Genomic DNA, 22,005 nt, shown 5'->3' with positions numbered 1-22,005 from the left:
ATGCACTTCCCTGGCCACAACTTCTCCAAACCCCCTTTCGTCTTTCTGATTTTTTGGCAAGGAATGCGAGCGGCACGGCTGTAGTGTAACAAAAGCAGACATGAGACCAAAAATAAAACAAAAAAAAAGTTGGTGCTGAGAGGGTTAAACCTATTTAAGGGGTTAAATATGCAATTACCGCTGACTAAAACCAGAGAGACATATAGATAAATAGAAGAAATGAAGTCCCCAGGTTCCATTCAGAAGCCTTCATCACATTACTACCAGACAGAAAACTCTTTAAGTACCATTTTCAGATGTTAAATCATTGTTCGTGCAGCACATATTCTCACTATTCCTGGGGGAACAATATCTGAAGACAGCGTGCTAACAAATGCAATCCAGTAAACAGGCATTTTTCCTCTTGTTGTTAGTACCTTTGTGTTCCAGCTCCCAGCTCTGTCATCCATGCCTTCTCTCTGCTTTGAAGTTAAAGTACTGAATGAGCGTTGTCATCTATTATCCAGAGTGTGCATGTAGATTATAAATAAGAAATAAAAGTGACTTTCAGTACACTGCTTTTGCATTAGCAAGTTGCCTTCTCTGTTACCTCCTCTGTCCTTCATACTTTGCTACCAACGTTATATTAAAAACCTGACTTTAAGTGTTTTTCTGGAATGCTATAAAATATGTACACAGCAGAGACAAAAGTTTTCTTGAAACAAACAAGTCCAGCAGTTTAACCAGGTTCACGAGTTCAGCTTCAATAGTTTAACCCTTATCTGCAGATGTCCTTCAGGCCCCCGACACGTTAATTGCATCCCCGGCTTCGTTTCCATGCACGCTACTGAAAACACAGAGCTATTAATTACGTTGAAGTTTATTTACAAAGAGTCCTTTTCTACTATCGATCAATTATTTATTAATATTTTCCGGCGTAGCGACCTCATCACATTTTTCATTTTAAGGCCCCTTTTCACACGAATAACGGCGCTGACCTGTTTCAACTGCATCTGCCTGTATCCGGTCAGAAAACTCTTCTCCACGAACATAACTACATTGGAGACTTAGAAAGGTTTCTCCCGTTGCTTCATCTAAAAAAAGAGGTGAGCAAAGACAAGCTGCACTTTCAGTGGCCAAACCCCTCAATCTTCCCCCTGCCTTCAGCTGGCTTCACCAAGAGCTTCAGCAGGGCTCCAGAACTTCTGCAGCAGGGACAGTTTAATTTGGGAATGGAGATTAATGAGGTCTGGTGTCTTAATCCACACACGCTGCCTAAATTATGGCAGTTTAGGAAGAAGAAAGGTGTTTGAAGCCCTGCGGGGTGGTGGCACCTGGAGAAGTACACTCCAGGGATGTCACAGAGAGTTTTCCTCCAGTGGGGAGTCCCCTGGGTCACCTCTGGGCAGGGGCACAGTGGACTCGGGTCTCACACACCGGCTGCCCAGATGTGCCTCTGCCGAAAAAAAAAAAACCAAACAGGTTCTGGGGAAATCCGAGCAGAGCCAAACCAGACTGAGCCCAAAGCGAGTACTGCATGACAACCTGGAAGTCACAGAAAGCCGGCTTCGGGAACAGTAAGCACAAGCCTGGGAACAATACACTTTAAATAAATAGTAACAGATCTTTTGCACTTAATAAATTCCTCATTATTTAGCAGAACACTCATTTTAGAGGACCAAAAGCATCCTTATGCACCTAGCTTCCCTTCAATTCTGTGTTCAGCTCTTGGCAGACATTAACTCTCGCACGACATCTGTGTTGTTTCAAGACGATGGGAACACAGAGACCTGAAGACCAAAGCTCCTCTGGAGAGGGAGTGGAAAAGGCTGGATGGGATGCACCGCGCAGGGACTGGCAGTGCCCCGGCTGCCGCCTGCAAACCTATGGCATCAGCTGAGATTTCCTGAGAATAAAATCCCTCCGTGCAGATCCCTGCCTCCGCAGGCGGCAGCAGCTTTTGGGGCAGAAGGGAAACCCCTTGGGTCTTCTGGCTGGGCAGCAAAATTTGCGGTACATCTGTGGCTGAGTATGGGCTGGTCAGGTAAGGAATCTGCAGGGCAGGCACAGAGGAGCTCTCCTTCCCTTCATCCCTCCAGGTGTCCTGGATCTTTCTTCCTTTCATCCTTTTGGATAAACAACAATGATATAAGGAGGTTCAAGCACAGTCCAGTGATTTTCACTCGGACATATGGGAGCCAGTCCTTTCATAAAATCCTTTTGGTAAATGGTTCAAGTCCCTATAAAGACCGGGGCAATCTAGTAATGATTTCCATGGTTGTCGCCTGCCTGTCCATAACATCACAAAGAAAAAAATCAGATGAAGAAAAACGGAATAGAAGAAGAGGCACATATCCCTTACTTCCCTCTAACAGGATAAGATGGAAATGTGATTGTGCTGAACAATCTTTCATTAGCAGACGGCACATCTGCAGGCAGCTCAAACAGCCTGGAGAACCCCGTCCTCCATTCCCTTAGAGCGAAGGTAGCAGCGGACGTGCGATCTCTGGATGCATGACGCGTATCAGCAACGCCACGCCAGCGTAGAGGGCATGCTGCTGATCCCTCCCCCGGTGCCAACCCGGGGTGCACCCAGGAGCCCCTCCTGCCCCGGGAAAGCACCAAGCGTGGGGCCTGACCACGTCTGAACCCTGGAGAAAGGGGCGGCCCTTGTGCCCTTCGCATTCAGGATCCTTAGTGTCCCCGTGGAAGGTAGCCTGAGGCATGCCAACGAGAGACGGCTGCAATGCAGTCACCACTTCAGCTGGCTGCACGGGGTGCATCGCTGGTAGGAACACAGCAAGTACCAAATCAGACGCTTGGAGCACAGATCTAAACAAATGCCTACGCAGAGGGTCCTGGGGTGTATTGCCAACGTGTCCGAGTACTTTCTCCAGCACAGCCCCGGGCTTCATTTTGGGCTGTGTGTCTCTGGCCGTAGGGGACCTCGGCAGCATCACCCGCCAGTGGTCAGCCTTTCTTCTGCTGATCCTGAATAGGGAGATTTCAAGGGGCTAGAGAGAAAAAAAAAAGGTCATTCCTCTCCACGAAAGATGATCAATCCTTCAACCGGTAGCTGCTGCGTCACTAAAAAAAGCAGTGTCACCTTACAGGACAGCATGCCGGAGGTTTCCTGAAAAGCTGCGGTGGCTTTGTTCAGACACCGCGGTCCTACCAGCTGGGTGCCTGTCGCTCCTGGAGCTCTGTCCCTGCCCACCACACAGGAGAACATAAAGGGGCATTTTTATCTCTGGTAGGGACCAGTTTTCCATCCACGGGACTGAACAAACCGAGCCCCAGTCTGGCTCCCTTACTCGGCAAGTTTGTATCTCGCCCAAGATTACTAACAGGTAAATACTCCCAGGTTTCATCAGCTCATTTAACAATAGCTTTATCTCCCCAGCACGAGGGGATCAGCTCCTAAAGACAAGATCAGAGAAGGTGAAAAGCTGGTCTTAGGAAACATGAGATCAGGTACGAAAGGGATTCTTTGCTGTCAAAGCATAATATGTCAGCTTGTGATAAACCTGAATTGCTTCATATACCAAGGATCACTAGACATTAGCTGCTTTTTATATGGCAATATGGTGCAGAGGTTTCAGACAGAATATTGTTTTATGTTGATCATGATAAAACTCTCTGCAGCTTTGATAAAGCCTGCACACAGGCTTTTCATTCAAACTAATGAGTGATACTGGCTGTTGGATGCCGAGACACGCTCTTGATGCTTTCCAAAATGGTTCAACTCGTAACTAGGAACCAATTCAGCCTGGATAAGCAAGCATGTTCCTCATCTAAGGGGTTTTGAATGATGATCCCGTTCCCTGTGTTCTCCCTCGGTACCTCTGCAAAGGTACGGTGACAAAGGGAGCACCACATGTTGGCAAAGTACATCGCTTACCAGAGGGATCTCCGGGGTTCAGCCTGCTCCGGACGAACAGTCGGCTCTCGCTGTAATCAGCCATCAAACAGCTCAGACCCTATGGGCTATTCACGTCGCGCAGGCCTTTTGCTGCTCCCTTTTCCAACATCTGTTTCAATGCTTGTCATCTCCCTGCTTTAAACAAATGTACTGCAGATGTCTTGTCTTGTGGACGACAGAGACTTGGCAAAGACGGGAATAGTGGCCTCCAAGTGACAGAGGCACAGCCACGGCAGTTATTATTGGGGGGTTCTGGATGGACTCTGTGCATTAAACATGGAATGAGATTTTACGCTCACACCCCCACCCCATGTCCCCCTTCAAACCCTCTGTTTTGTCCTTCAGATTTTAGAGACTGATGAAGGACAGGGATCAGGATGCAGACTGAGATGTAGCCTACTCAGAAACACGCGGCCTGAGTCTTCTCAAAAGAGTTATCATTGCCATATGCAATTAAAAAGGAAGACACACTCATTTGCTCATCTTTAGCTCCAAGGACAATCTGATACAAGACTGGAGAGGGAAGGACATGATGTGTGGTAAAGATAGCAGCTTCTGAGACCAGATTCTGGCCTGAAAACAACAGAAAAGAGACTTCCTCAGGCTCAGATTGTGCTTCTGGAAGAACCAATAGATGAAACGGGATGTACAAGAAGAAACAGGGACGGGTTACTGCGAGGGCTCTCCGGACACATCCCTCCTAGGGTGTTCTTTGTATGCAAATCCAGTTTGAGCTTCCGCTAGGAAAACCAGTTAACTGAAATTTGGCATTTTGTATTTTTTTGTGAGCGCTACTGTTGCCCCTGTGAACGCATCTTACCTATAGCTGTTTGAGGTTTGGCTGGGGTTAAGTAGTTAATAGGATTCCGACAATCTCACTTTTCATTATCTTGGTTAATTGGCACAATAGCTGCAAAGAGGCTGGAACAAGCCAGGTGCTAGCTGGCTGCTCCTCCCGCGGCTCTGTCCTGCCCAGGGAAGGCAACACGGGTATGTCTACGCCGTTTTGAACGTCAAGTGCAGATGACAGGTAGGTCAGTCCGAGATGCAGGTAATTTTTTAAAATCAAAGGGAAAATATGTATCCATTGGTAGGTCTCTGAACTGAGGAAAAACAGAAGTCCTATATTTTGACTGTAAAGACTTCTGACAGGATCTCAAAGGACGTTTTCATAAGCAAGCCAGGAAAACATAATCTTACAAAATTACTGTATATTGGGTCACTCTCAGAATGGAAGAAGATAGCAAACGTGCTGAAGAAGTCAATCTTTTTTTAAGAACAACACAGATGAAGGAACAGACAACTCAGAAAATCTGGATATGATACTACATTGGGAGTGACTGCAAAGATGTTGGAGGAGAAAGTGGAGAAATTGTCTGTAAAAGTGGGATGGCATTTATTAAGGATAAATTATAAGATGCTCCAATTCAGCTGGAATACCCAAACTTTGTAAATACAGCAAGGAAGACAACCGATTATGCAGCACTTCTTCAGGGGAAAAAAAAAAGCCTAAGGATTACAGCAGATCACAAGTTGCGTATGAGTCAACAGGGTCATGCTGTTGCAAAAATGACACGTACCACAGTCAGAGGCATAAACCGGAGCACTGCCTGCAAGTTACACACTGGGAAATTCATTGTCTCCACTTGCTCCAGCAAGACTTCAGCTGGAGGATCATGTCATTGGAGCACTGCAATTCAAGATGAACACAAGACCGACTGGAGAGAGTCCAGAGGACAGCGACCAGAATGACCACAGCTCTGGAAAACAGGATTTACACGGACAGAGCTAGGATTACTTAAGTTCTGAGAAGATGGAGGGTACAGACATGGGAACAGCATTCATAGATGAAAAAGGATGCTGTAAAGAGAAAGGAGACAATCTGCTCTCCGCCTGTTACAGACACAACAAGAGGGAAGAGGTGGTACTTGAAGGATAAGCATTTTGGTCAGACGTTGGGAAGAAGCTTCCTAATAGAGAGTTAAGCACTGGAAGACCCTGCCTGGGCAGGAGTGAAACCTCCGTCGATAGACTGGTGAGACACGCATCGGGCAGACTCAGGAATGTCAAAGAAACACTTACTCCTGCCTTTGGTCTGCACAGAAAAACTGGGGAAAAAAGCCTCTTTTTCCAAAATCCACAGAGAAAAAGGCGTAAGAGAGCAAACCCGGGCTGGTGGACTGCCCTGCTCTGCGTGCGGCTGCAGCGCCCGGCGAGGCCATCAGCCAGCACCAGAGAAGTTTCTACCGCGGGCTCTCGGTGACCTTGGAAGGTCCCCAACGTGAGCACGGCAGGCGCTTCCCTGCCCCCCAGGGAAAGGCACATATTTTTTCTCGCAGTTTATGAATCTTTGACGTACAGTCCCTATGACACAGCCTTGGAAGACCATATCTTTTATTTATTATGCCTAGCAATTGTCCTTGTAACCAATTAGGAAAAAAAGCAGGTGGTCAACAGAAACTCTGCAAAATAAAACCTCTCAGCAAAGCAAACACCATACCTTTCGGAGAAAAAAAAAATACTGTAAACAGAGCTAATCACTGCTAAACCCTTATAATCCACTCCTTGCCCAAGTTAAGAGACTGGAACCAAGAGTAAAACACTTCAAAAAGCATTGATCGGAGGAATTGAATCATTTCTCAAGGAAAAGGAGGAATCAGAACCATTTTTTAAAAAGTCCCAACGCTCACCGTGTTGTGAAAAGGGGCTCAGACCCACCCCGTCAGACGGGACTAAGGGACAAAGGGTCCCACGCCGCCCGCCGGGACGGCTGCTCCGGGGACCGGGGGAAAGGGGCTGCCATCACAGGCTTCCCCCCGGCAGTCGTAAAGGAAGACGTGTCAAACAGAAAATGGCCCGCTTTTAGCTCCTCGATAAAATATCTACAGTTACCAGCATTCCCTGTACCTTGTTGAGTATTGCGTTCAATAATATTAATAAGCTCGTATTTACTATATCTTAAAAGCTAACAATCCCATTGCCAGCGCTAATTAAAAAGACAAGAAGCTGAAAAGAAGCAATGGATTATTTCTTCAATATGGATTCATGCTTAGATTTAATAAAACCCGCTTTAGTGTTATAACCTTACATTTATTTCAAGAACACTATAAAAGATAAGTCTGCTTTTTGTTGTTTACTGACGTGGAGAGTTTCTCGTTTGGATCTGCACTTTAGCATTACAGCTATGGAAAGGCGATGAAGTAGACTGTTTTCCCTGAACAAGACAACGCTTCTTCTACCCAAATACCATGTCTGGGATGACGGCCGTGAAGAAATCAGCACAGTGAGAAGAACTCTGAATATACGAACAGAGAGTAAAGTGCAAGATTAGGGAGATTTATCTGTAACTAACCCTCCCTGTGACTTTACAGAAAGCACTTCACCTACAGCTATGAGCCAGTGCCACGGCCAGCTTTTCCAGGCGGTAGAACGTATGGTTTCTTCCAGCCGCAGAGCATCCCTGCGTGAAAACCAGAGCTCCCGTGCATGCATGCTCAGCGGATCTGATGCCTTCACCCACGCTGACCTGCTCTGCATGTACACGCCAAGTGTAAATGCACATTCCCCAGTGGAAATTTTCTACTCCATCACGGCACACAACCTACCAAATAAAAATACTCCACTTAACCTGTAACTGAGGATAAAATTAATAATGACAGACAGAGCAGTGCCTTAATCAGCCTCTTCATCAAAGACCTTGTAGACTGTCCAACAACATCCAGAACAGTTGCTTTCCATACACCCCTCTCTGTCTTTCTCCGAGTTTGAAGAAGAGGGTTAACATAGTATAGGAGTGGGCACGTAATGCAATACAACAAAGGAAAGATAAACTACAGCCACTCTCCCAAAACCAGACCTTCTCCTAGGCGAGCTCATCTTTAGATCAAGTTTCTCATTTAATCAGAGACCAGAAAACGTCTCCTAGAGACTGCTGAGACTGGACTTTGAGTGCTACAAATGCTTTCCCATGCATGAGGAGAATTATACCCCATTTTATTTCTAATTTTTCCCGGAAGATGCTGGGCCCCACTGCTTCATAACAAGTTCCATTTCTCCTTCCCCATGCCTGTCTGACCTTTCTCCTTCAGTGAATCACTTAATTATGTGGAAACAAAAATACGAAACGATGATGGTTTAAAAACACAAGTGCCCTAGCTTCGTATGTGAAAAAGCAGCCAAAACCCCCAAAGTTGTGGGTCTGCTGCTGATTAAGGATGCCAGAAGGTACTAGGGAAGAGCCACCCTCTGCCTACACAGCCCTTGCGAACAGCTAGGGACCCTACCCCTGATTTAGCACGTATCTCACCGATTACTGGAAAAAGGAGAAAAAAGCATGAATGGCAGACAGTCAGTGGTCTTACAACATTTCACTAGTGTTGCAGTTCTTTCCTGGCAGAGTTTTTTTGGTATCAGTGATAATAACAAGGAAAATTTAAGGAAAACTTGATTTGAGCACGTCAACAGCAACCACATTCCTTTAGCTTGTGATCACTCTAATTCAAACAGACAAGATTTTTTCCCCCCTCCTTTCCTGCACTTAATTTCCAGGTAGAGTTTGTTAAAGCCTGAAATCCCACCTGAACTTTGGCAAGTCTTTCTTAAAAAAAAAAAAAAAAAAGACCCATACACAAATATTTGGCTAAGCGACCCATAGCAAATTGCGTAATGCCAGTTAAAAGTTGTGTTTTTTAAGTATCAGCCCCAGAGGTTTTATCTGAAATAAAATCCTGATTACTTCAGATTCTGGAGGCAAACTGTGACCTCGCTCTGCATCTCCAAATTTGAAACATTTGTGTTGTGCCCTTCAATAATGATGCCTCTTGCTAGAAAAGAACAAAATCCTTTCAAAAACTTGCTTATTTCATTTAATAAGGTAAGAAGGCCCCAAACATGCATATAAGAATTAGTTCAGCCTTGAAGCTTGATCAAAAGAGGTCACCCAAAATTGGAAATACAGCGCTCTATCAAGCAAAAATGACCCATCTCCAGGCATGCCACCGCCTTCTGCGTGCCCGCATGCCCAGGGATGTTTCTGTCTGTAACAATCCCAGTCCTCAATCCTTACGGTCATTAAATGAGAATCAGGATTAGGTCAGCACGCAGAACATAAGGAATTATTATCCGTTTCTTACACCCTTCTCCTCGGTTCGCCTGGGAACAGGCACTTCTGGGAGGGCTGGGGGCGAAGGGGAGAACTGCACTGATGAGTTTTGCAACACGTTGCCAGATAGATTAAATAGCCTAACTCTCTCCAACCTTCACTTCACCAGCCTTACTTTCAGTAGCCCGGGAAAAAAAAAAAAGAAGAAAAACCCTTAAAAGAAAAAGAAGAAATATGATTAAAAATAAATTGAAAAGCCCAACTTGTAATAAAGCTGGCACTTGCCCCAGGCTTTAGAAATGTCTGAGACATGACACTGACTTTACAGACACTCTAGAGACACAATATATAGCTTTTATAAGGAAAAAAAGAGAGAGATTTGCACTATTTAAAACAGGTTGCAAATACAGTTTATGTTTTGAAAATATAGGGAGCACGGCTAACAAAATACAGAATGCAGCAACAAAACAAGTAACACTCATCCTACAAAACTGTCATTATATAATGTCACTGTTTACACTAAGCCTCCAAAAAATACCTTCTGTTAATTTTTTTAATTAATGGGGTGCTATACAGTTAAATAAACTCATGAAGAGTGTTCATGACTTTTGCATTTTTACTTCATATCCCAATCTTTATTTACAACATTACTATTATACATTACAACAATACTGTTGATATTCTTCCCACTTGCTATGATACCCAGTGGAGCTCCACAGGAGAAAGAACATAACACAGGAAACCACGGCATTTGATTTTGCTCTCATTTAAACGTATTTAAGTCAGACAAAACTCCACTGAAATCGACGGCTACGCGAGCGAAAACCACTGCAATTCTGCTGCTGCTCCTAAGGCACTGCCAAACAATCTCCCTACATGCAGCGCGCTTCCAAATAAAGTTAAATTACTTCTAAAATATCAGCAATCCTTGCAACTTCTTATTAGTGTGAAATTACTTAAGCCTTAATTCAGCAAGGTACTTCAGCACATTCCTAATTTTACAGGCATGAGAGGTACCAGCGACCTTAGTAAGACTACTCATGCGCTTACATTTAGGCACACGCTTAAGCACCTTGTGACATTGAAAGCCACAATGAGGAACAGTTCCATGTGAATTAAAGACTGCTTTGCACCTTCGCAGGCACGCTACTATTTTAAGTTTGCTATACCCCAGGTTTGGTTGCCCCGCTTATTAGATAACCCGTAAAGTAGGAGGATCGACGGAGGAGGGATAGCCTCTAATAATTTGAATTACATCGATCATTCGAAATAGACTTTTAATTTGTATCTGATGCCTACTGCACTTCATTCGCAGTGTATACACACGCCGGATAATAGCTTTAAAGCATTCCTTTGCGGAGTTTCCCTAAACAGCACTCCTGAATGTGTAACTTTATTGCTTATGAGTAAGCATAAGCAAATATAAGGGGAGAGTGCACACCTACAAAACCAGCTGGGAACAAACATACCACTGCTGAATTTTCACAGGAGATGCAAGGCTAAAAAACAAACCAGCAAACATATTTCAGAAGTTAATCTTCTTCAAAGAGCCCACATAAACCTAAACGATCACTGCATGATCTTAATTTACCGGGAGAAGTAAAAGCAGCTATTGTAAAAAAAAAAAAAAATAAATACAGAAATAGACATCCATAGCCTAAAGAGGACTTCTGGATTTGGATGTGCACATAATCCAGGTGATTACATGTCTAATGACCCAGCTTCTGCGTGTACATGCTTGTATCTGCACACACAACCGCAGAGCTCTGGGTGCCAATGTCAAGGTGCTTTGAGGACTCAGATCCATGCAGTTATTTATCAAAGACCTTAGAAGCAAAATAAAACAAAGCCAAGGCAAAGAAAAAGAATCATCTCAGCAAGTGCAACAAAGTGGTAGTTTCCCCTTACCCTTCAACAGTTAGAGAAAATTTAAGGCTTGTTGATGTCAATAAGTAGTTATAACAAAGACATTAGTAATAGTGAGGATGGAGAATGCTGTGTGAATGTTCTCAGCATGGTTCATTGACAAGAGATCTAAAAATTGAATTATTAAGGAAAAAAATCATTGACTCTAAAATCCAGGCAAGGTAGCCAGCCTATGTTAAAACTTATTTAATTTTTCCAGCGCTGCTTCATTCCTAAGCTCTCGGAGCCACAGCTTTTCCATTGAAAAGCAAAAGACATTTTACGCACAATTTTCCCTCTACTAGAAAGAGGTATATTGTGCCCTTCAGTGAACATAAAATTGATATTATCATCTCTTAGTTTATATCTCACTACTTAACCTTCAGATTAAAAGTTATTAGATTTGAATGACTAAAAAGACATCATGTCACCTTCCGTTCAATGTTGGGAGATCAGAGAACTTGGGAGAAAAGTCTGAACGATAAAAACACAAAGTTACCAGGAGCGTAAAGTTGTTTTTCACGTTCTCTGATGAAACAGCACAAGCTCTACAAATGCAGTGATCTTTTCACCATGTTGTAATCATCAATTATCAGTGTACTACAATACAAAATCGGACACAATCCCAATAGTCTGCATGGAGTTTAATCTATACTTTCAAATGGCTGTTTCAATAGCAACAGCAGTTTGGTAATTAGGCTTTATGTCTATTCGGACAAAATGACTCAACATGGACGCTCCCTCAAAGTCTAACAAACAAATTTGGTCTAACCCAGTTATGTCAATATGAAACAAAGACTTTATCTTGGATCTAGTTTAGCAGTTTTGTTCTAAAGAGATAAGTCCACATCATGATCAATGGGACCATAAAACTCCTGATGCAGTTTGTAACCTCTCCCCACGGGTTTTCGAAATAAGATGAAACTCGCCAAACTATTTAAAAAAAAAAAAAAGCATTACTTTAATTTACAGTGTGATAAATTCAGAATTCTTTCTAGTCTAATCTTTTTTATCTACCCAATTAAAGAAGTCTCTCAACAAAACACCAAACCCCCCACTTCTTGTGTATTTTCCTTGTCTTTGGACTTGAACAAAATCTGAAGAAACCACATATTCCCTCTGGAGTTTGCTTCCCTCAATCCAACACTTCACATCTCAACATTTCTCGAAACAACTACCGCCAAAGGGCCCAACTGTGGCATCTTCCCATCGATACCACGAACATCCCAACTGCAGTCAGCGAGACCGACTGTGAAGAAATCACTGACTTGGGCACAGGCACCAGAACCTAGTCCAAATTTCTTATGTCTATCAAACATTCTTTTTATCTCCTACACATGAGCAAAACTGTATTTTTCATTTGTATACATTCAGTGGAATAGAAGTGTATCAAGTACAAAAACGGATGCAATGAAATATATATAACGCCGACCATTTTTTCCAAGGAAAAACCCCTTCTTTCTTTACTTTGTGGACACATGGCAAAACCACTATTTAGCTAAACTCTTCAGAAAGCTTGAGCTGACACTTCACAATTAACAGTGTAGTTCAGCTCAAAGACAAAGTGAAGAAAAGAAACTTCCCTACAATTCTTTATATAAACTTCCTCCTCGTTTCTCCATGTACCAGTTGCATTTATATCGCTATTCCAGTTTGTCATAAACAGTCACCTTGTAACCCTTTTTATCAAGCAATCTATGCACTACCTAAAAGTACACTACACTCCATCAGACAAGCTATAGGTTTACATTATACAAACATTCCGATTCTGCCTGCTCAGCGCAGGTTGTCAATAAATGCAAGCAATTGCAAAACAGCAATGTGTGTTTTTTTCCTTAAGAGAACACTGATACGAGCCTGCCAGTTCTGCAAAATAAACTCTTTGCAATCTCTGCAGCTAATCTGTCAACAAATTACTATTAAAGTCATACCTCCTAAAAGTTCAAAAGCATTCTGGATTAGACAAAAAGATACTGAGTTTTATACTCGTGGGGCAGTACTTGAAGTTACGGTATCAAAGTGGATCTTGCTATTGATGTGGAGAGGTTTGTATTTCTGCCACCGTGCAACAAAGCATTTGGTGTCTTGCTGCTACATATCGGAATTCAACTTTGTATTCATTCTCTTTGTTCAGTTCATATCCTTGTTTCTCTGCTAATAACGTGAAGAACACTTTAATGAATAGTCCTGAGGATAAAAACAAAACACAATAAATAATATTTATTTTATAAACTAAAAAAAAAACCCAAACCAAAAACAACTGGCTAGGACTGAAGCATCAAACCTTCTATTTGAGTAGACATCAGAAACCACTGAAGCAACTAAAGCTGTGATCACGTACATTAAAAGGCAGTTTGTCTGCATGAGTCTTTATTTATTACTCCTTGGAAGGCAAGAGTTACCCCATCATTACATACTTTCTGTCCAAGCTTCCCTCGCCCAGCCTGACTTTCAGCTTGTGGGTCACTCCGACACCCAGTCTGCACCTCCCAGATGTTTTCCGTGATGCCTCAGAGCCAACAGATGTTGCCAGACTCTGCCTGGTACCCCGTTTCCCAGGTTTTCTGCCCCGTCCCTTGGTTCTGCCTCTGTGGGCACCTTGGGAGCAAGCTCCTGAGCCCCACTGCCTGACCCCACGCCAAATGCCTGCTCCTGATCTCTTTAGGAAGTCCAGTGACCCAGGTAACCTTCGTGCCTACTCCAGGTTTTTACAGGCAGGTCACCAAAACCCTGCCCATTCCACCTCATCCTGTCATTCCCACAAGATGCCGACCACCGGCACCTCTGGAGTCAGCAGCAGCGGGAAGGGAACCTCTCCCACCCTCAGCACGTGCCAAAATACTGCAGGAAAGGGTCTTCCTCCCCTTTCAGTCTGGTTCTGGGGGCGATTTCTCCTATATGTATCTCCATTTTTATCCAACTCTTCCACAGATGTACTGCCCCTGAAGAGTCACTTGTATTGCTTTGGCTTTCTTTCTTCACGATTACAAACATAAACATCAGTTGGAGAGACTTGGTTTTATTACACACAGCAGAACTCATCCCCACATTTGCTACTCCCAGCTTAACAGTACATTTTACAAGATGGCTAATGCAAAAATAATTTAGCATCACATCACTCTCTGTCTCCTTGCATGGCAGAATCACCCCAAGATGACATAGGAAGCATAAAACTTGTCCTACAAGTCCTCCCCGCACTTACTGGAAGAGTGCTCTCACCGTACACTGTTCCTTCAAACATATGAACATCTGTGGTGCTCCATTTTTTCCATGGTAAAATATTTACAAGTTTGTAAACCCATTAAAACTTCCTAAAAAACCTGAAGCATTTCTGTTTTCCTCTCTCATGTTAACAAAGCTATTAGTCCTTATAAATTCATAGATGTCACAAAAAATGTGAACCAAAATTCAGCACAGATGCTTTACACACGCCACTGTATGTCCAGGATTCACTGCTCAGCCACGCTCCTCACAGGACTACACAACTAAACCACAACAGTAAAGCTCAAACTACCCGCTGCTGAATTTTTTTTTCAGACAAAACAAGTGCCAGGTGGCAAAAAGAAAAGATTTGAATGAAATGCTCTTAAGAAATAGCTGTTTAATTCAGAACTCATTCATTTGTATTGAAGAAGCGTTTTGTAGAACGCATTCTGTTAAGTGACCTGAGAGCATATGTTGTATACGGAGAAACATCTAAACATTATGCTCCATGTTGTATGTGATCTGTAAATGCTTGCATTAGCTGTCTGAAAACAACGGGTTTTTCTTCTTTTCAGCATTTAAAAATATTTTCCAAACACAAAGATTGATATTTTTATGCTAGCTCTGATTACCCTTTTTGTTGTTATCCGGTCTTTTTTTTTTTTCCCTTTTTTTTTTTTTTTTGATAACCATTTCAAACTTTGCCATCAACTTGCTTTTTAAAAGATAAACTCCGTGGAGAAGTTAGTCATCAAAACCAATTAACAGCAGAATTCAAACACAGAACATAAAGGTCTTTTAAGAACTTGGAGAAAAGCAAGCTCCCCGACCACATTTATTGTACTGGCAGAGGATAAATAAACTATAAGCTAAAATCTGAGCTGTGGGAAAGCAATCCCGAGCCCGGCAGTCCTGCCCCCAGCCCCGCGCCCTGCTCCCACGGGGGCTGGCAGCACCGGTGTCTGTGCCAGGCACCGTTTCGGGAGGGCTGCAGGACCCGCGCAGGAATGAACTGGTGCCACTCCTTAATTGACCGAACGGGCGGCTGTCGAATGACACAACCCATTACACGGGAGATTACGACGTTATCTAAGGCGGCGTGAGCCCTCTGGACGGCCACGGAGAAGCCTTGGCACAGGGCGCCGGCCGTGAAGGTTAGTAACTGGTGGTAGGAGCGGCGGTCTGAGCAATTCTGGTCTACGGCGTGCACGTATTTGTGCATGACCCCCCCCCCCCTGTTTCTCTCTGCACAAAGCAGCATTGGAAAATTCCATAGTGCTCCTATGGAAAATGCAGCCTAATTAACTCATTTTGATACGAAGCCTTTTTAAGACGAGACCTTTCTGTTGAACATATTTTACCGTTCCACTCCTCTTCTACTGTCCTATATTAATCAAAGCTGTAACCCCTGTTGTCTTTGCACTACGAATCAGAATGTGCCCCTGGCGAAGAATGAGGGAAAAGTCAACAGGAATTAAGTTTCAGTGCAACTGTTTACTCAACTGTGGCCTGCAGTTATTGAAATTTTATCCGTGGTTTTGTGTGACTACTGCAGTAATGAATTCAGCATGGCTGTGATTTTCTCACTGATGGTATTCTCACTTCAAGTAAAAACCTGTAGGATGAAAATGATTGAAACAACCAAAGTCTACGCATTTAGTATCATCCATTTTTCTGACTTGTTTAATTATGGCAGCTTTCTGTCTTACGTTGGCAAACGGGGTCCCCTGCTCCTCCGCAAGCCTTCGGTTTGCTTTGTTTTTTGAGTGCAGGTTTTTTCTTCTCCACAACAACCTGCTAAAAAGATCACTGTACGCTTAGGGGAGTCTTAACCAGCTGCCAATCGCTTATTTAAAAGGTTTTAAGAATGCTTATTGCATTAGAGAAAGTGCGGGTTAGGCGTAAGTGTATTCACCATGGCTCTGCTGCAGCCTTTGTTCCCAAACACGTTAATGATACATGCCCAGCACTTTGGTGTAAAATTTCCTCAAAGGGCTTCAAAATTTTATCAGGGAAAAGAAGACGACAAGACGTGTTACGTGGATAAATTTACACTGGTGAACTTGGTCACTTTCCAGAAAATACACTAATTAAAATACAAAGGCAAATCGCACAATTTGGTTCCGATTCTTCTGAATGGAGGAGTACTGACACGGGATGTATTTATTTATTTGTTCTGATGTTTTGCTGCAGCAGATACCTCCGCAGCCTTCTCACTAATAGAAAACATTCTGTTGATAGAGGTTGCTAGGTTATACTAAAATTTGTTGCAAAAACAAAACTTAACGTTAGTGTATTTTCCACCCAGTGACATATTTTGGAAACCAGTTATTTGTATACAACGGTTCACCCAATCGCTGCCACCAGACTCAACACATTCAGGCTACGGAAGCAAGCCCTGATCTTCGGGTATTTCCAGGGAATGATTTAAAAAGAGCCCCAGAAGAAAAGTCCAACGTTTCCCTTTACATTAACGATTGCAATCCCCTACAGACAAAAATGTACAGAATGTCGTAGGCAAGTCCTAAAAGCATCCTCTGACTGGCAAATACGAAGGAGTTGGGGGGGGTTAAATGCTTCATGCTTTTCCTGTAAGTAGGAAACTCGTAATACGTCTTACAGTACCTGCTGTTGCTGAAGATGTGCTAAATCTGCAGCCCCAATTTCAACTGAAGGTGTCTCGCCGTTTGATCTCACTTCCCGCAGGCTGCACTCTAGTAAATGGTTGCCACCGCTCGCTCCATTCTGAATGGCTGAACCGTTACTTTTTGTCTCAGTCCCAGATTCTTGCATCATGACTCAAAAACCTGAAATAATTTAGGGGAGGGGAAAAAAAAAAAAAGCAGCTGTTAAAACAGTTGCTGTATATAAGGAGACATGCCCTGTTTTAAATCCTGCCAAAACTGTAAACATTTGTCATTTCCCTTCATACGATTTATCTTTCATTAATGGTTCATGCTACTAGTTTATGTTTATTTATCTGTTGGTACAGCTATAATTTTAGTAAGTTAGTTCTGTTCTAAATATAGTATTATTTACTCAACATCTTTTTTCCCTTAGAGAAAAAAAAATATTTTTGAACGAACACACAGAATCCATAATTAAATTTCTCTAGTTACATCTGGATGCTTTCCTTTGAAACGGATGAGTCATTCTTTGCAACATATGATGGACAGTATCAAAAACTTGATATACACTACGTAGGGGCAGGAAGGTGAAGCAGAGCATTCGCTATTTCGGTTTCCATTCACACCGTGATATTGCCGAATTGGCAGCTTTTTTTACTCTGAAGCAATTTAGGCTAAGTCTGGGATGTACTGGACACCATCAGCTTTCGTTTGGGGGCAAACTGCTTCAACTGCTCACAGAATTAGTCTTTTTGGCAAATTTTTTGGCCGGGGATTTGGTCTGGCTTTGGATGCACTACGGCATTACAGCGAAGAGCGTCCTGGCTATTTGGCTAACCATCTTAGTGGCCACAGCCATTCCCAGCCAGCCCTCTCGACTCTTGGTGGATGTCTGTCCCTGGGTGCTCACCAACTGTATCAGTGGGTCACAGGCCCCACAACGAGGATGAGGATGAGTGCCCGCTTGCTCACCCCAGAACTCCTGGGATTCACACGTCTTTGGGAACCGTCAGCATTTGTGCACAAGACCCCCCAAACAAAGCACATAGGGCAGTTTTCAGCGGCAAACCGCTACCTTTGAGATATTTCGATGAGTTGTTTTATAGGTATTTCCACCTGCAAGGCCCCCAAGTTCCAGGATTTAAATGTCATTAACCTGCTCCGCTTCCGCCAGCCCACCCCGCCCCCCTCCTCTCACCCTCGCCCGGGGGCAGACGGGGTACGGTAAGCCACGCTGCCCGCTCCGAGCACGCTGCCTGCTCCACGCTAACTCACGCCTGCGCACGTGAGCCAAATGCCTCCGTGCAGGGTAGTTCACCTTCAAAGTAAGATGCTTTATATTTAAGGAAGAACCTGTTTGAATTCGATAACTAACCCGACTCAAAAGGAAGAAGAAAAATCCCTTCTCTTCCAACGTATAAGGGAAAATATCAGTCAGAAAGGGCGAGCGAAAGCAATGCCTTTCAAGGGAAAAGTACCACGGGAGAACTTTTCAGCATCAGACCCCGCACGCAGAGGTACGCTCCAGCCCAACGCACCGATACCAGACCTCTCATTCGTTTGGTAGCTTCAGACGTTCCTAATGATGATCTATACGGCCGATAATCAAAATGTCATGATTGAGAAGCAGTTGACTAACGAGGGCTTTGTCACCACCACGCTCCAGTGTTCGCACTCCTTGATTCACGTCGGAGGTGGTGAACCACTCACTAGCCGGACCCCGCTCCAGTCATGACGGGATCTATTCACGCTGACGGCCGCTCAAGCACGTGGATGGTGCTAGGGCAGGTTCAGATGTTCTGATTACATTTAAATAAATTTCAGCTGGTCTATGGAAACTTCTTTCAGTCCGTTTTGTGAGATCTTCGAATTATGCAAGAGGACAAAAAGGCTTGGGGGGTCGTTATAAAGCTTCTGTCAACTCCCTTGTAAAAGCTCCAGAAATCTAAACTAACCTACAGCTTTCCCAGCGCCACTAGCAAAAGCTTTGGGTTTTAAGATGATCCTACTCTGACACAGGCTGAGCATGGTGTGGTTTTCATTTTCGGCGCTATAATGAAAGCCCACAAGCATGGTAAGGTCTCAGCAAGTGTTTACACCTAACAGGCAAGGCTGGATTACACACGGGGCCGTGACTGCATGGCACAGGCTGCTTCGGAAGAAGAGACCGGAGTGCGAGTCCCCAGACAGCTCACAAGTTACTCAAAGGGATACCATGCAATTTTTACATGCTATACTACTAAAAAGGACACAGCTCTTTTAACCAGAGATAAATCAAAAAGAAAGAACTGATGTATGTAATTGTTTTCTGCTTCCATCCAAATTTGGAGTCTAGCCTCAACTGGAAAAAACAGAGCATTACATTAATTCACCTCAGCAGAAGATCTGGACAAGGATGACCACCACAGAAGATTGAGTTACCAGGTTAAACCCAGAGACTCATGTCTTCGTTGTGATGCCCGACGGCAAACGGTGGGTGGCATGTCACCACCACGTAGACCACACCCGACGGAGGAAGGGCACGCTAAAGAACTGGTGGAAGGTGCCTCAAGCAAATACCATGGTGAAAAGAGATGCTAAAACCAATGTGCCCAAGCAGTAAAGAAGTACATTTCATTCTCCAACACTTCTGATGCAACAAATTGACTGGAAGCGAGAACCTGGATAAACTGCTAAGGAGGGTCAGAGAAAGCACCAACCAAAGCTCCGAGATGCCTCTGACAGCAGCAAGAAGAATGTGCACCACTGAGGAGCAGATCTATCACTGCCTGATCACCATTTGTTGGCTTGCCCTTCTGAACGAAATATCTCCAGGACACTGAAAATAATTCACAACCAAACTGGTCAAGAAATTATTTATTGTCTCTAGGATTGCAAAATGCTCCTGGAAAGAAACAACAGTAGAAATTACTACTGAGAAGGACTGAGAAAAAGATGGATTATTTATAGTATTTGGTCACAAAAAAGATCATAGTTCTCGAGTACCTTTTCCATGACAAATTTCATGCTCTATTTTACCTTTTGAAGCACCCCAGCCAGTTACCACCTGAGCTGCACAGAGCTGGCCCCGGCCCCTCCACTGGCTGTGCCCACCCTACCTATCGTAGCCAGCAGGATCGGCAGCAGCTATCAAGGAAATGGAGCTGGAAACAGAGTTTGTAAAGAGAACATCAGAAGAGTAAAAAGAAAATTGTGACGTTTGGACTTTAAAACATTATTTTAAAAGCAGAAGTGAACACCTTTGAGCAAATTTTGCTTTAAAAACACCCATTCACGGGCAGTCAACTTCAATATACCCTCAACTGGACACCAATACAAAACAAATCCACTTTGCTAAAATATCTCCAAGAGAAAACAGGATTTTCAAGGGAGAAAAGATAAAACTGTTTATTTCTTCACTGTAGTCAAATGTGAGTTGACATAAATAATCACAGTTTGGTTTGATCATTAAGCATCATGAAAATCAACCTGCGAGAGCTTTCTGCAAGAATGATTATTATTTGTCTTTTTGAGCACACCTAAATGAGCTGAGGTGATAGTACACTGAGGATGGCTGAGATAATTGTCTCTCCTCAGCACAGAGGAGCGGGCCTTACAGAAGCCTATTAGTGAAGTCTGTCACTCAAAATTGTGAAAGAAAAAAGCAAAGCAAGGTTGACTTTATGCAACATGATTAGGTTCTGTGGGAACTGAACTGAAGCTTCAGGTCTAGTACAAACTGTGATTCTGGTCTGAATACAACCCCAAGTAACCAAAATAGTGCTGAAGAAGCTGTTACGCATAATGATTTATTATAGGAAATACAGTACTCCACAAAAGCTTCCATGATATACAAGATACCTGACTTAAATATAATGACAAAAGAGCACGTCCATCTCATGCGTTCTGCAAAGCAGAATGACTCTCATATCAATTGTGCAAAGGAAAATGTATTTTTACAGCTTAAAATAGATGGGTTCTTACCAGTATAAGTATCTTTCTTTTTTTTTAATAAAAATTCTACGCTATTTCATGTTAGGAGGAATGGAGAATGACTCCTAAGATTATTAAAGGTGACCCAAGATGTTTTCCCCCTATAAGGGACCAAAGCTAAGCTGCGGTATGAACAACAACTTGTAAAATTTTATCCTGAAATCAAGGAGCCCATAATAAAAGAACTGTTCTTGTACGACTTAATGTCAGCTTGGTTTAAAAATCTCACAACGGTGATCAATTTCTCAAGATTCCCATCTTAACCTGCACAAAACCTTTCCTAGCTTTGATGCGTGGTCAAATGCAAAGCCATACAGTCTGGCCCATCTCCTTAGTGAATATCTTACGTACAAGGTAATGGAGCAAAATTTCAGTGGAGTGGAATCAAAGCAAGGCACTCTGTCAATAGGAGGACAACAGCTAATCATCTTCCAGATGACTTGGACAGAAGTAGGGGCAGCTAATTTCTTAAGGGCACGGCCAAAATTGAAAAAACATAGGTCGGATGGCTTTAACGAACTTTGGCTGAATCAAAATGATCCTTCCGAGGACTCCAGTGTCAGTGTTTTGAACTAAAAAGACAGAACCTGAAGGAATCCTAATTTTGAAAATGTTCTATGCTAATCCATCGGGAAAAAAAAAAAAACAACTCCGTAACATCACAAAGACCAGATGCTGCAGACACATGTCTCTCAGCTCCACTGGACTATTTAGATGAGCAAGGTTAAGCATGGAGATTAGTAGGCGGGAGGTGGGCACTGAAGTGGGCAATTTCTGCAATTCTTCTACTAGTATAGTTTCTAAAGACTAAGCAGCATTGTTTATGTCAGCATGAGGGAGGATTTACTGACTGAAGCACCCGTCCGAATAAGGACCCACTGCAAGTCTGAAAGACCAAGGGACTGATATTCAGATGTATTTAGATGCCTTGCCATACAGGGAGGCATCTGGCAAGACATTTTTTAAGACTCCTGAATAAGCACCAACCTACATCTTTAAGTACCTCATCACCTTTAAAAAACTACCCCTGGGGTCTTCTGGGCCTTAAAATCTTTGTTTTAATATGCTTCCAGGCTCAGCCTGGACCAGAACGTAGCCTGCATGTTTCAAAGCTACTTCCAAAGCTCACAATTTTATTTCGGCTATTAGTACTTGGAGGTGTTTACAAATATATATATGGCCATAAAGATCATTCAACATTTCTGTCCCCTGGGAACAGTGCTAGAGCAGAAATATTGTCATAATACATCCCTTCTTTGTCACATTTGTGAAAGATTTTAAGCTAACAAAAAGTT

The 22,005-nt window shown here is 43.2% G+C and overlaps 1 protein-coding gene across 14 annotated transcripts in view; it reads right to left on the bottom strand.

Annotated features, from left to right (window-relative positions):
• FOXP1 (forkhead box P1) overlaps window positions 1-22,005 on the bottom strand; it is a 389,271-nt gene that overhangs the window by 150,738 nt on the left and 216,528 nt on the right. For 13 of the 14 annotated variants that reach the window (XM_075158627.1, XM_075158622.1, XM_075158623.1 and 10 more), the window contains one exon: window positions 16,737-16,918. The exons of the other annotated variant lie outside the window; for it this stretch is intronic. In XM_075158627.1, the coding sequence (XP_075014728.1) occupies window positions 16,737-16,907 (171 nt within the window). In that variant the 5' untranslated portion in view covers window positions 16,908-16,918. The remainder of the gene's footprint in view (window positions 1-16,736; window positions 16,919-22,005) is intronic. 14 annotated transcript variants of the gene reach the window in all.

This window comes from Calonectris borealis, chromosome 10 (genome assembly GCF_964195595.1).
Source record: "Calonectris borealis chromosome 10, bCalBor7.hap1.2, whole genome shotgun sequence".
NCBI classification, from domain to species: domain Eukaryota; kingdom Metazoa; phylum Chordata; class Aves; order Procellariiformes; family Procellariidae; genus Calonectris; species Calonectris borealis.
Note: the sequence above shows the minus strand (reverse complement) of the source record. Positions and strands in the feature narration are given on the sequence as shown.